This window comes from Ambystoma mexicanum, chromosome 10, assembly GCF_040938575.1.
Source record: "Ambystoma mexicanum isolate Mex_15411 chromosome 10, UKY_AmexF1_1, whole genome shotgun sequence".
NCBI lineage: Eukaryota > Metazoa > Chordata > Amphibia > Caudata > Ambystomatidae > Ambystoma > Ambystoma mexicanum.
In genome coordinates, this window is record NC_090932.1 from 1,496,571,893 (window position 1) to 1,496,584,427 (window position 12,535).

A 12,535-nucleotide genomic window follows, 5' to 3' on the forward strand; every position below is an offset into this window, starting at 1 on the left:
TTTTGAGAAGGACATCTCTATGATCCTCTCAAATAATCTAAAAAACTGATTGCAAGCCATCATACTGGGAGACCTGAACTTAGGCTTCAATGACCATAAAGATTTGCAAGCGACCAATATCGCCAATGTCATCTCAGAACTAGGATTCACCCAAAGAATTTCACAACCTACCCACGAAAAAGGCCGAACACTCAACTGGGTAGCCAACCACAACTGTAATATAACTATTACTGATGTCAGCCCACAAATCTGGACAGATCATGCGCTAATAACCTTCCTCATAAATGAAAGCACTACCCAACCTAAGGAAAATATATTGGCTCCCCCTTTATCAACTAGAAATACAAAAAACATAACCTCGGACAATCTGCTACCACTTATCCTCCCAACTCTAAACTCCCTATCTGAATCACTAAACCCCTGAGCTCTAGTGAATGAATTCAGCTCAACCATGGCCATAGCCTTGGATACTATCGCCCCTTTGAAAATGAGAAAAAGAAAGCCCAGAGCACATTTAAACACCTGGTTCACCCCTCACCTCAAATCCCTAAGGATTGAAAAACGCAAATGTGAATCCGCCTGGCAACTAAATCCATCTGAGACTAATAAAGCAGCTCTCGTCAACGCATCTAAGATTTACAAAAATGAAATTAGGAGAGCTAAAAAAGAGAACTTTAACAACAGAATACTGCAGGCTAAATCTGGAACCAAAGCGCTATTCATTATACTAAAGGAACTGGAAAACCCCATCCCTTCTCCGGAAAACTGCGACAAAAATAAAACGTGGTGCTCCAACATCCAAACAGCGCTTAACGACAAAATAGCTACACTCCAAACTAAAATTGAGAAAAAGAAACAAAATATTCCTCCTTCAACTAATCAAAGAGGTAAACCACCTACTTCTACCAAACCAGAACAAAAATTCAACTTCACCAAAGTAACTATTTTAGAGATTGAAAATATAATAATCTTGCTCAAACCTTCTAACTGTCGAGGTGACATATGCCCAGCCCAACTGATAAAAGATGCGGCCAGAGACCTATCCCCATTTATTTCTAAACTCATTAATGCTTCCTTTGCATCAGGCATGATCCCAGACAGCCTCAAACAATCATGGGTCCTCCCCCTCCTTAAAAAGCAAACTTTGGACCCGTCCATCCCGACTAACTACAGGCCAATTACAATGGTACCATTTCTGTTAATAATACTAGAGAGAGTGGCTTACTTACAGATCCAAAAATACTTGGAGCTGCATCAACTATTAGGTACCAGACAATCAGGCTTTAGACCTCAGCACGGTACCGAGGCTGCGCTTATCGATCTCAAAACCCAGGTCAATGAGCTGAGAGATCTTGGAAAAACAGCCTTACTCCTCCTACTGGATCTCTCAGCGGCATTTGACTTGGTAGATCATGATGTGCTCTGTACCCACCTGGAATCTGCGGTCCACTTCTCCACACATAACATCAAGTTGTTCTTAAGTGGCATAACTGAGGGTTATCTCTACCTCAGCAGCGACTGACCCAGTACCTATCACATGTGGCGTTCCCCAGGGATCCTGCATCTCTCCTACCATGTATAACATTTTCACAAAGCCTCCGTTTGATGATCTGGACCTTCGGGGTGTCACCTACACTAACTATGCAGATGGCACTCAGATTCCCATCCCACTTTCGGGGGATTATGAACAGGATTTGGCCCTGGTTAATAAGATATACCTCATCATCCAGGCATGGATGACCCGTCATGGTCTATGCCTGAATGATGACAAAACGGAACTCATCATTCTGGGGAATACACAAAATATCAAAAGAATGAACAATGACTATTCATCATTTGTTATAGACGGCAACACCATTAAGGATCAGAGGTGATGGTGGGTGTGAATGGGCCATGTCAAAGCAACAGCACACAACACACTCACTACACATATTGACAAGGCGTATTGGCTTGTTGGCAATCATTAGGCTGTCATCGCCTTTCCCATCCATCCAATTCCTCGTATGGTCTCTCTCCGTGAATATGTCCACATTTGTCATTTTTGCATAATTATTGATTCTGTTCAACCACTTCCGTGCAGCACGTCATGTACCTCAGAATGCAAGTACACTTTCAGGCATGTACTGATTCCCAAAAATATTTACAATCTAATCTCAATGCAGATTAACGTCCTTACCTGTGTCAGCCATACCTACCAGGTCTGCGGCCCCTGGCAGGGTCTGCCGTGTCGGGCACACCGGCTGTGTCAGGACAAAGACTATTTTGCAGGCCGGTGAACATTGCCACCTGGTGATGGCACCCACACACTTACACCCGGACAAGCCACAATTGCATTTAGCACTTGTCATTACATTGACATTGATAACTGCAGACGTATATCCCTAAGACATCCATTCACACTGACAATGCGCGTTTTAACATGCCAAAATATGACATATGCTACGTCACCAGCAATTAGCATGTGTCGTTTTGCATTGTTTAGTGAACACTATACAGACTGTACCAAAATGATACGGGCACAACTATGACATTGTACCCTTTCTGTCTCTCCTATGCAGGTGATGCTGGATATCCCCTGATGCCATGGCTGATGACCCCTGTGAGGCAACCACACAACCAGCACAAGCCGGAATTCAACCGTGACCATATCAATACTCGTACAATTGAGCAGATATTTGGCATGTTAAAGGCAGGTTCCGATGCTTGAGCAGATCGGGGGGCGCACTTATGTACAGCCCTGAGAAGTTGGGAAAGATAGTCCTGGCCTGTGCCATGTTGCACAACATGTGTATCGGGCGCAACATCCCACTGCCCCTTGACATGTACATGCACCCACCAGAAGCGAAGGAGGATGAGTGTGATGATGAACTGCCATTTGCACATAGCTGTGATGGCACGGATGGCCATATTGTATGCGAGGAACTGATTTACCACTATTTCTGATCACTTCACACACTCGCGTGGCACAGGCCAGCCAACAGAATAGCGATGGTAAGTAGAGAGTAAGAGTGAAAGAGAATCCCAAAAAGTATCCAGTTTTTGATAAAGTAAATACATTTCTCACTTATACTGAAAAAGCAATGTCCAGTCATGATTTCTATGCAACACCAACTGTAATGTGTACAATGAAAATATTTACAAATGTGGAAAAACAATAACTTGCAATACTATCCCTCCCCACTCCCTCTCCCCAACTATCCCTCTTCACTCACCCTCCCCAACTGTCTCTACACAACAATTACAGCCCTGTAATTCAATCAGTTGAGCAACAGGTAATGAGTTATAGGATGAGGGGAGCTGCTCCTGGCCCTGTGCTACCACCGGCTATTCAGAAACATGTGGCACCGGGAGATAGGCCACTTGCTTGGCCGCAGCATCTGAGGCAGCATTGCCGAGTGAGACCTCGACTGTGTCATTAGTATGCGTGGTGTATTTCAGAACCGCCGTTAATGAGGGCAGGGACAGTGCTTCAATCAACTTGTCCAATAGTGCTGCATGCTGTAATGGGGAGCCGTCTGCTCTCCTAAACCCTCTTCTTTTCCATCACGCTAGCCCTGAGTGCACCTTGGTGGTGACATGGATCGAATTAGAATAAGTTGTTAAGCGACACCCCTGGGATGCTTGAAGCACCTCAATTAGCGCTATAGGCTCTGCAGCTTGGGCTGAATAATACGTGGGTAGTCTTTTTTGCACCAGTGTCTCATACACCCCGGCTACTAGGCGGACCACTGCCTCACTAGTATGCCTCAACCCTGTCCCCTGGTCTATATTTGCTGACCCGCCAATTAAGAGAACCCCCCGCACTCCTGCCCGAGCGGGCTATCTCTTGCTTTCGGTGTGTCATCCTGTTCCCCTTCAAATGTCACACAGTCATGTCTGGCAAGGTGTTTGTCAGTACATATATTTCAGTTAAAAAGGTAGCAGGATTTACTGTTTTGCATCTCACTATGTGGATGTTTGAGCTGGACAAGATTACCTCATATTGTGAAACTTTTTTCAATTGTCAAGGCAGCGGCAGCAAGCGCCTGTTATATTGGGATCTGTCCTTGCATTACTGAATCTAACACACTGCTGTAATAGGCAATGGCTTGTGGCCCATTGTGCTCTTTTGTGTAAGTGCTGCATTCATCAATTGTCCATTTGAATGGGAAAACAAGCAAAACTTGTGTGTGTAATCTGGGGCTGCCAGTACTGGGGCAGTTGCCAGTAATGTCCGATTCAACCGCCTCCTCACCTGACTCATCAGAACTTAGGTGCATGGAGGAATTGTCCATGGAGGAGTGTTTTGTGAACAGATGGTTTAAAAATAAATGTACTTATATTTTTTAACCAGAAACCTTGAGTCAGTGTTTGCTTGAGTCACAGTAATTGTAGTCCTTTGTGTAATCTCTACTACTGCTCATTTGCTCTTGAGATAAGTCTGGCTACTCAGCCATTGCTACCACTTTTTCTGTGTAGTACAAGCTTGTACCAAAGGTGAAATTGTTCTACCACTTGTAGTCTTAATTGTGTGCAGTGGTCCCAAAGGGCACTGCACAGGATTCTGCCAAACACAGGGTTGACCCAAAACTGGAATCCGGGAGGAGAAAAGAAAAGAGGATACGAAGAGCAGAAATAGTAGCAGAAAAACAAAGATACTTCACAGCAAGCAGAGAGGAGAGAGTACATAGAGCACTCAGCAAGAATACAGCATCTGGCCCAAAGTTCAAAGAATAAGCGTGTTGCAATGCGCGGCGGTCAAGTCGCACAGCAAAGATGTAGCCAGCATAGCCTGTAGGTAAACAAAGAATAGACAGCTTAATGTACGTTCACAGGCAGCGTGACGGGAATATCAATGGCGCTGGAGACGCCATCTCTTCCACAGGCTCCAGGAAGGGCGGCTGATGACAGCAGCCCATATTACTTCTTTTAAGTCATTGAAGGTAATCATCATGTCCTCCATCGATATTATCTTTTAGTCTGTCTTTTGTGCTTCTTTGAGGCTCTTTAGCAGGGGCGTCTATGCTGCATAATCTGAATTCCATGCTCGACAATAATTGCAGAGCCCAAGGAATTTCTGCATTTCCTTAACAGTGGTGCACCATGGGGCATTGAGCACAGATGCTGCATGTTCTGGTATGATTTTCTGATGGAGTCACTTCTGCAATGCTGCTCGTGTTCACTGCACACTAGTAAATCATCCACATACTGAATGATGGTACTAGGCACATGGATGTTTCCTAGGTCAGCATGAACAATTCTGTTAGAAATGCTGGGGTACTTGCAATACCCTTGTGGCAGTCTTGTGTGTTCAAAGTGCATTACGCTATGCATAAACATTCATCTACATACCCCTGCACCCAGACTCACATGGTGAGATATTGTGAGTCTGGGTGCAGGGGTATGTAGAAGAAAGCGTTCTTCAAATACACCACTGTGAAATGTGTTGCGTGTTCCAGGATGCTGCACAAAAAGGTTGCATGGTTAGGAACCATAGGAAATTCTGCCAGTACAATATAATTTAAGGGGCGGAATCCCTAAATCATTCTCCAACTCCACTCCCCAGTCGCTGTTTATTTGGGTATATGGCTGTGTTGCATGGGGAGGCAGCGGTCACACTATTTCCCTGATTGAGCAGTGCAGTAATGGTGTCTCATATCCCTTCCACCGCCTCTTTTGATAGGGGATATTGCTCTACTCAGGGCAGCACTGTGCCTTGCTTGAGTGTTATGGTTACGGGTGTCACTCCCTGCAAAAGTCCTACATCATGGGCACTGGTTGTCCATAGTTGCTCAGGGACCTGCTCTATGTCTTTGTGTGTAAAAGGGGGCGGTGCAGCAAGGGACATCAAAGAACATTGCACTTTACGATACTGCACCATAATTTCACAGGGAATACAAATAGCCAGCACTATTTCTCCATCATCAACCCGATCCTCAAACTGTTCTGCATCTGATACCTCTCTCAGGGGCACATTGGGGTCGATACACAACACATTGTGCCACTTGCACCCATCTGAATCAGTTCGGATGACAACAATTATTTTTTTGCAGATACCACTAAGCTTTGTATATCCAATGAAAGTATTATCCCTGCTACTATCTCTGGGGTCACAACAGGCCTAAAAATGAAATCAGATGATATTTGCCAACATGCTTTACCAATTTGGGGCACGGCATCAGGTAAAACTGTGATCCCGTACACAAACATATCAGGGTCAACTGAGATGCCGCGAACCACCACCTCCCCACCTCTTGCGTGTATTATAACCATCGCTCTCATTGCTCACATCCCTGGAGTGGCACACCCTCTCCCCCTATCTGTAAAGGAGTTGGTATATTCAGTTTGCTCAGGAGGTCACGCCAGAGCAAATTTAAGGGGGAGGTTTCTGAATACAATAATGGTACAGCCACCACTTTCCCTCCTGTTTTGATTGCTAACTTTTCTGTGTATGGAACCGAAGAGACAGCCCCAGAGAAGCCCTGCGTTTCAATCGTTTCACCTGACAGAGGGGAGTTTCCTTCACTGATGCACGATTTAGTGGCACCTTTGTCGAGCATGAAGATGAATTGTTTGTTACCTATCTCAGCTTCCACCAAGGTTTCCTTGTCAGGATGGGTAGTCCTGGACAGGAAGTGGCATGCAAGAGCTTTCTGTGGGCTGCCCTAGTCAGGATATGTGTTTGTACCCAGGAATGTGAAAGGATTTCCCCCTCACACTCACCTCCATTTGGGACCGTGTTTGCTGCAGGTGCCCCATATGATTGGTTTTGCAGGGTTGCTTGCATTTGAGCATGGGGCGGGGCAGACAGCTGTGCTTGTGGGGCTTTGGAGGTAGTTGTGTGTATGCCTGGTGTATTCCATATGGGATGGACATGGCCATTGGGGGCGGGAATTGAACTGGTTCTGGTTGCCGTACTGGTCCTATGGGGGCATATGGATTGTATCCTACAGGCATTATGTTCTGCTATTCCCTTGTAAAATGACCCCACTTCCTACACGACCACCATTGCACTGGCCCTGACCCCCCTCAGCCCAATTCCTCCATAACCACCTCTGCCCCCTAGAAACCCTCATCTTCCCTGCTGCTGACCTCCTTCGCACCACTCGGAGGGCTGTGGCTGCTGACCACCGTCCCACTGTCCTTGTCCCCCTCCTGGCCAAAACGCCACCATCCTCACGTGTGTCCGCACTGCTGCTTGCTCTGTGGAGTCTGTCTGTGTCACTGCCATTACCACCCTTTCAACTGCTATCTTAGCTAATTTCTTTTGTACTAGTTTTGCTTCCTCAGCCTGCAATCTCTGTGCTGTTTTATTTTCCCTCTCTTTAATTCTTTTACAATGGTGTATAATTATAGTCTGTATTTCGGCCCACCCCTTTGCCTCGATACCCACTATCTTTTCGAGCGCCTTCTGTACCTCTTTGGGCCAGCCCCTTTTAATGACAAAATAGAAAAGGAGAACTGATCGGTACCACTTGTCTCCTGTCTCCGCTTGCCACAGCCTTAACCCACACGTTCCTAGCCTGATCTCCCACAATGGTAACAAGCACATTTTTCATGTCTCCCACCGCCAAAGGGATCCCGCATGTCTGCTTTTCAAATGCATATATCCATTTCCCACCCCCAGTGAGGGGCAGGAGCGCTTTTATCAAATTTTTCTTATCCATTTGGGCCCAAGGCACATAATGCGCCCTTCCAGGGCCTTTATGCAATAATGGCAGCTGCCTGCCCAACTGTTGCGTCGCCTTCCGCCCATCAATTCCCTTTTTCCTTGCTACTGCTATCCGTCCAAACCTGTTCATCAGTTGTGGCCCCCACAAGCTTTCTACCCTTGGTGAGAGCTCTGGCACTTCCTCTACTTCCCCTACCTTGTCCTCATATTTATCCTTGGTGTCCCGCTCTCCCTCCCGCAAGTCTGTGTTTGCGTCCCTGTCCAACCTCACTGTCCTATAACCTACACTTTCTGCTCCTCAATCACCACTATTTTCCTTCTCAATACGCATATCCTTGATAGTGGTGCTATCCACTCTAAACAAAATGTCTCCAGCACTCCACATGTCCAATCCGCACCCCAGTTTGCTCTCCCTCAATCGTGCCAATTCTGCCTGCATTGCTTCTAACGCCTACTCTAACTCCTTCTGTGATTTGTTATCCAGTGGGGTGACAGTGTTAGGTGTCGGTCGATATGGAGCTAGTGCGGTGGCGGACTAGCCTACGTTGGGTTTGTATATCCTGTAGCTGGGTGGGTGGTGAGTGGGTGGGTACAGCCCACCTAAGGGTGAGGGCTGTGGTGTTTCCTCTGGTGCTGTGGCTCTGGCTGCATTTGGGGTGTCACTATCAGTCTACTGCGGCTTGCACCCAGTCTAAAATCCCTTAAGTTTTTTGCCCTTGTACTTGACAACCACAAATGTGAACGTTTGTTCCAATATCCCCCTGTCATTCATTCCCTGTTCTGGCCATTGGTGGGACATCCCTCCCTGCATTTCCGCTATCCACTGCTTGTGAAACTTCTCTATCTTATCCTTGTACAGCGGCAAGACACTGCACATGTACTCCAATGGAGACATTACTCCTATATTGATTATTTTGAAGCTTATCCACCCCGCACAGTTTTGTCACGAATGTCACTACCAATCCTTAGTCCCGCCTCCCCATTACCCGTATCCACCCCCCATCCCAGCATACACTTCCCTACTTCTCCCACCTGACACCAACACCACTTCCACAGGCCCTCTCTCAGCCTCCAACCACTTCACAATAATAATTTCAATACAATAAAACAACAAGCTAAAACAACACGCCAAAATAACAACCACTACTCTGTCTCCTTCCCCCCCACAAAATATATATATATATATTTTTTGTATTTTATTTTATTTATAATGCGCACCTAAACCAGGGGTAGCCAGGCGCAGAGGCAGCAAGAGAGTTGCAGAACTTAGTTACATACAGTAGGGTGAGGTCCAGCTGCGGTTACAGTGCCGGACGTATCACGCCGAGTAGGAGGGGTAGAACATATTCACATACATACATATACATATACACTATGGGCAATACTATATACATATTTACATTCAATGAGGTAAGGAGCCACGTTACGCATCCGGGCATCGGAAAGGTCGTTATGAGTCGAGAGTTTTGAGCCAGTGGATAGTCCTGGCTCTGAACTGGTGGTAGGGTAGGTCCTTCCTGCAGGTAAGAGGAAGGGAGTTCCAGAATTGTGCTGCTTTTACTGGGAAGCTGTTGCCTCCAGACGTTGTACGTTTGAACCTAGGCACCAGAAGAAGGTTGGAATTGGCCGTTCTCGAGGGGCGAGAGAGGGTGGGTCTAGTAAATTTGGAGATGAGGTATTGAGGGGCTGCTTGGTGGAGGCATTTATGAACCAGAGACACCGATTTAAGGAATATCTTGTCCTTGGTGGATAGCCAATTGACAGATCTTCTGGAATCAGAGATATGGGCTTTCTTCGGGATACTGAGGGCCGCTCTAAGGGCATTATTTTGGAGGATTTGGATTTTGTTTGAGATATATTTGTTACAACCTACATATAGAGCGTTGCAGTAGTCCAGCTTGGACAGGAACAGCGCCCTGGCCAAGGTGGTACAGTTGGTGGAGGAGAGAAAGGGTTTGGCTGCCCTAATGAGTTTGCAAGTGTAGGAGGTGGCGGAGGCCATTGCATTCACTTGTTTGTTGAAGGTAAGGGTGGAATCTAGATGGAAGCTGAGTGTTTTAACCTCCTTAGCTACCTTGATCTTGTTATCGTCAATTATGAACGATGAGTATTTGTGGTCCAGCTTGTTGAGGTAATGTGTAGAGCCTAGAATAAGGAGTTCCATCTTGTCATCATTCAGGCATAGACCGTGTGAGGCCATCCATGCCTGGATGATGAGGTACACTCTATAAACGAAGGCCAAATCCTTGTCATAATCCCCCGACAACGGGATGAGGATCTGGGTATCATCGGCGTAATTAGTGTAGGTGATACCCAGATCGTCTAGATCTCAAAAAGGGGCTTCGTGAAGATGTTATAGAGTGTAGGGGAGACGCAAGATCCTTGAGGCACGCCACAAGTGATAAGTGTAGGGTCGGCTGCTGCTGACAGTGAGAAGACTCTCATCGTGCGGTTATTAAGGAAGGATTGGATCCAATTGGTTGCTTCTTGAGAGAAGTGGGCAGCTTTTTGTAGGTGGTTGCACAAGATCCCATGGTCGACCAGATCAAAGGCCGCCGAGAGATCAAGGAGTAGCAATAGTGCTGTTTTACCCTGGTCTCTCAGCTCGTCTATCTGTGCCTTGAGATCTATAAGTGCAGTTTTGGTTCCATGCTGTGGCCTGAAGCCCGATTGTCGGACACCTAGGAGATGGAAGTGCTCAAGGTAATGTTGGATCTGTTGGTACGCTATTTTGTTGAGGATTTTAAGAAGTAACGGTACTGTGGTAATGGGGCGGTAGTTGGTTGGAGTGGATGGGCCAAATTCGTTTTTTTAAGCAGAGGGGGGACCCAGGACTGTTTTAAATTATTAGGTACGGTGCCTGATGTGAAAGACGCATTTATTAGTTTGGTAATAAATGGTGCGAGATCACAGGCTGCATCCTTAATCAGTTGCGCGGGGCATAGGTCTCTGTGGCAGTTTGAAGGTTTGAGGGTGAGAATAGTATTTTCTACCTCTTTGGTAGATACTTTATGGAAATTAAAGGGGGGGTTGTGCGCTGGGGGGGATGATTGAGTCAGGTGAACCTTTTTATGGGTGACATTCCTCGGTTTAGTGGAGGAGAGCAGAGATTCTTTTTTAATGCTCGTTTTAGTCTTAAGGGAGGTGCTTTTGTTTGCTAGGGCATTTTGTATGCCCGTGCACCAGTTTTTATCTTTGATACACGAGTCGGGCACTTGGATTGGGGATTCAACCTCTTTAAGTATTGTGAAAAGCTCTCTCGTGTTAGATTTAGCTTGTGAGATTCGCGTACTATAAGACGTTTGTTTGGCCAATATAATTTCCTTTTTATATTGGGAAGCTAGACTGCTCAAGTTTTTTTTGTTGTTTTCTGAGGGGTGAGCTCGCCAGATTTTTTCACAGCGTCGCTTTTCCTGTCTGAGGGCTTTAAGATGAGGCGAAAACCAGGAGTTGATGTGTTTCCGGGACTTGCTCTTTTTTAGTTTCAAAGGGGCTATGGCATCGAGGGATGAGAGCATGATTTTATTATAGATGTCCACCATCGTGAATGGATCTATGTGATCCTGGATGGCGTTCAAGGTTGGTGTGATTAGCGGGATCACGTTTTCAGGGGTGATGTTTTTTTTATTTCGGGAATGGACAGCTGGAGCTATGCTGTTAGCTTGTGCTAGGGTTGCCTCTAGGGTGAACGAGATCAAGAAATGGTCTGTCCAGGGCTGCGGGAGTATGGCAGAGACCAGGACTGGGCAGTTATGCACAGCTAGCCAGTCCAGAGTTCTCCCTTTGATATGGGCGGGCTCAGTGATCTTCTGGGTGAAGCCCAGTTCCTCTAGGGTGTTATTGATTGTACTGGCGTTGGCGTCTGCAGGGTCGCTAAATCTGAGGTCAAAGTCTCCTAGTAAGATGCGTTGTGAGGAGTTTTTAAGATTGTTTGATAAGATGTCTGTGAGGTCTTCTTCAAATGACCCTAAAGGGCCCGGTGGCCGGTAGATAAGGTGAATGGAGATGGATTGAGTATTAGATAGTGTTAACTTGGCGGTTAGAGATTCACAGGAGCTAACATTGGTGGGGGATTCAATAGTAATCGGGAATTTAGTTTTGGCTATGATGGCAAGACCTCCACCTCTAGAGATGGTACAATCAAGTCTTCATAGCGTGTAGTCATCTGGTACCGCTAGCATAATTGCAGGGCCTGCCGTGGGGTGAAGCCAAGATTCAGTGGCCGCTAAGAAATCCAGGTCTTCGTTGTGTAGCAGGTCGGCAATGTCTGATGCATGGGCTATCATGGAGCGGGCATTTATTAGTGCACCCTTGGTCCCGAGATCTGCTGGGTTTAGGGGTGGTGACACAGATTTGTGCATACTTTTCTGGTCACGGATGGGCTCGCGGTGGAGTCTACTGTTCAATTGAAGAGGGTGTAGGGATGGATTCCTATTCACCTTGTTGTGGGCTGGTTTAGATAGAGGGTCATAGAGCCTTGGGAGCCTGGCACGTAATCTAAGGTTCCTCATGAGAACAGGGCAAGGTGTGGAGGTCATTTCAGTTAGTGTGTATGGGTTATGTGCGGGCTCAAGTGCTGGTAAATTGGGTAGCATGGTTGGGTATTGGCTGTTCAGAATGTGCAGTATTGATCTTAGTAACACTGTGTAAAGTGCCTGGAGATACATTGTGATACTGGCCAAGGAGGGGCTAGTACAGTGTAGTTGTTGTCCGGTAGCGTAAGGTCTAGTGTCATCTAGGTGATGGGTCACAGCAGTGTAAGGGATGGCAGTTCAAAAGCAAAGTAATAATTCCCTAAGTTCGATGTTAGCACTAGGTCTACCGGAAGACAGTCTGTATGGTGCAATGGCAAGCGACCAAAAGGGTCTCAAATAGGTCACAGGG

The 12,535-nt window shown here is 46.4% G+C and overlaps 1 protein-coding gene across 1 annotated transcript in view; it reads right to left on the bottom strand.

Moving 5' to 3' along the window:
• Nucleotides 1-1,751: 1,751 nt before the first annotated feature.
• LOC138493045 (hydroxycarboxylic acid receptor 3-like) overlaps nt 1,752-12,535 on the bottom strand; it is a 38,025-nt gene continuing 27,241 nt past the window's right edge. The window contains exons 2-3 of the mRNA XM_069620278.1: nt 4,689-4,771; nt 1,752-1,787 (exon numbers count right to left, since the gene is read on the bottom strand). Of these exons, the coding sequence (XP_069476379.1) occupies nt 1,752-1,787; nt 4,689-4,771 (119 nt within the window). The remainder of the gene's footprint in view (nt 1,788-4,688; nt 4,772-12,535) is intronic.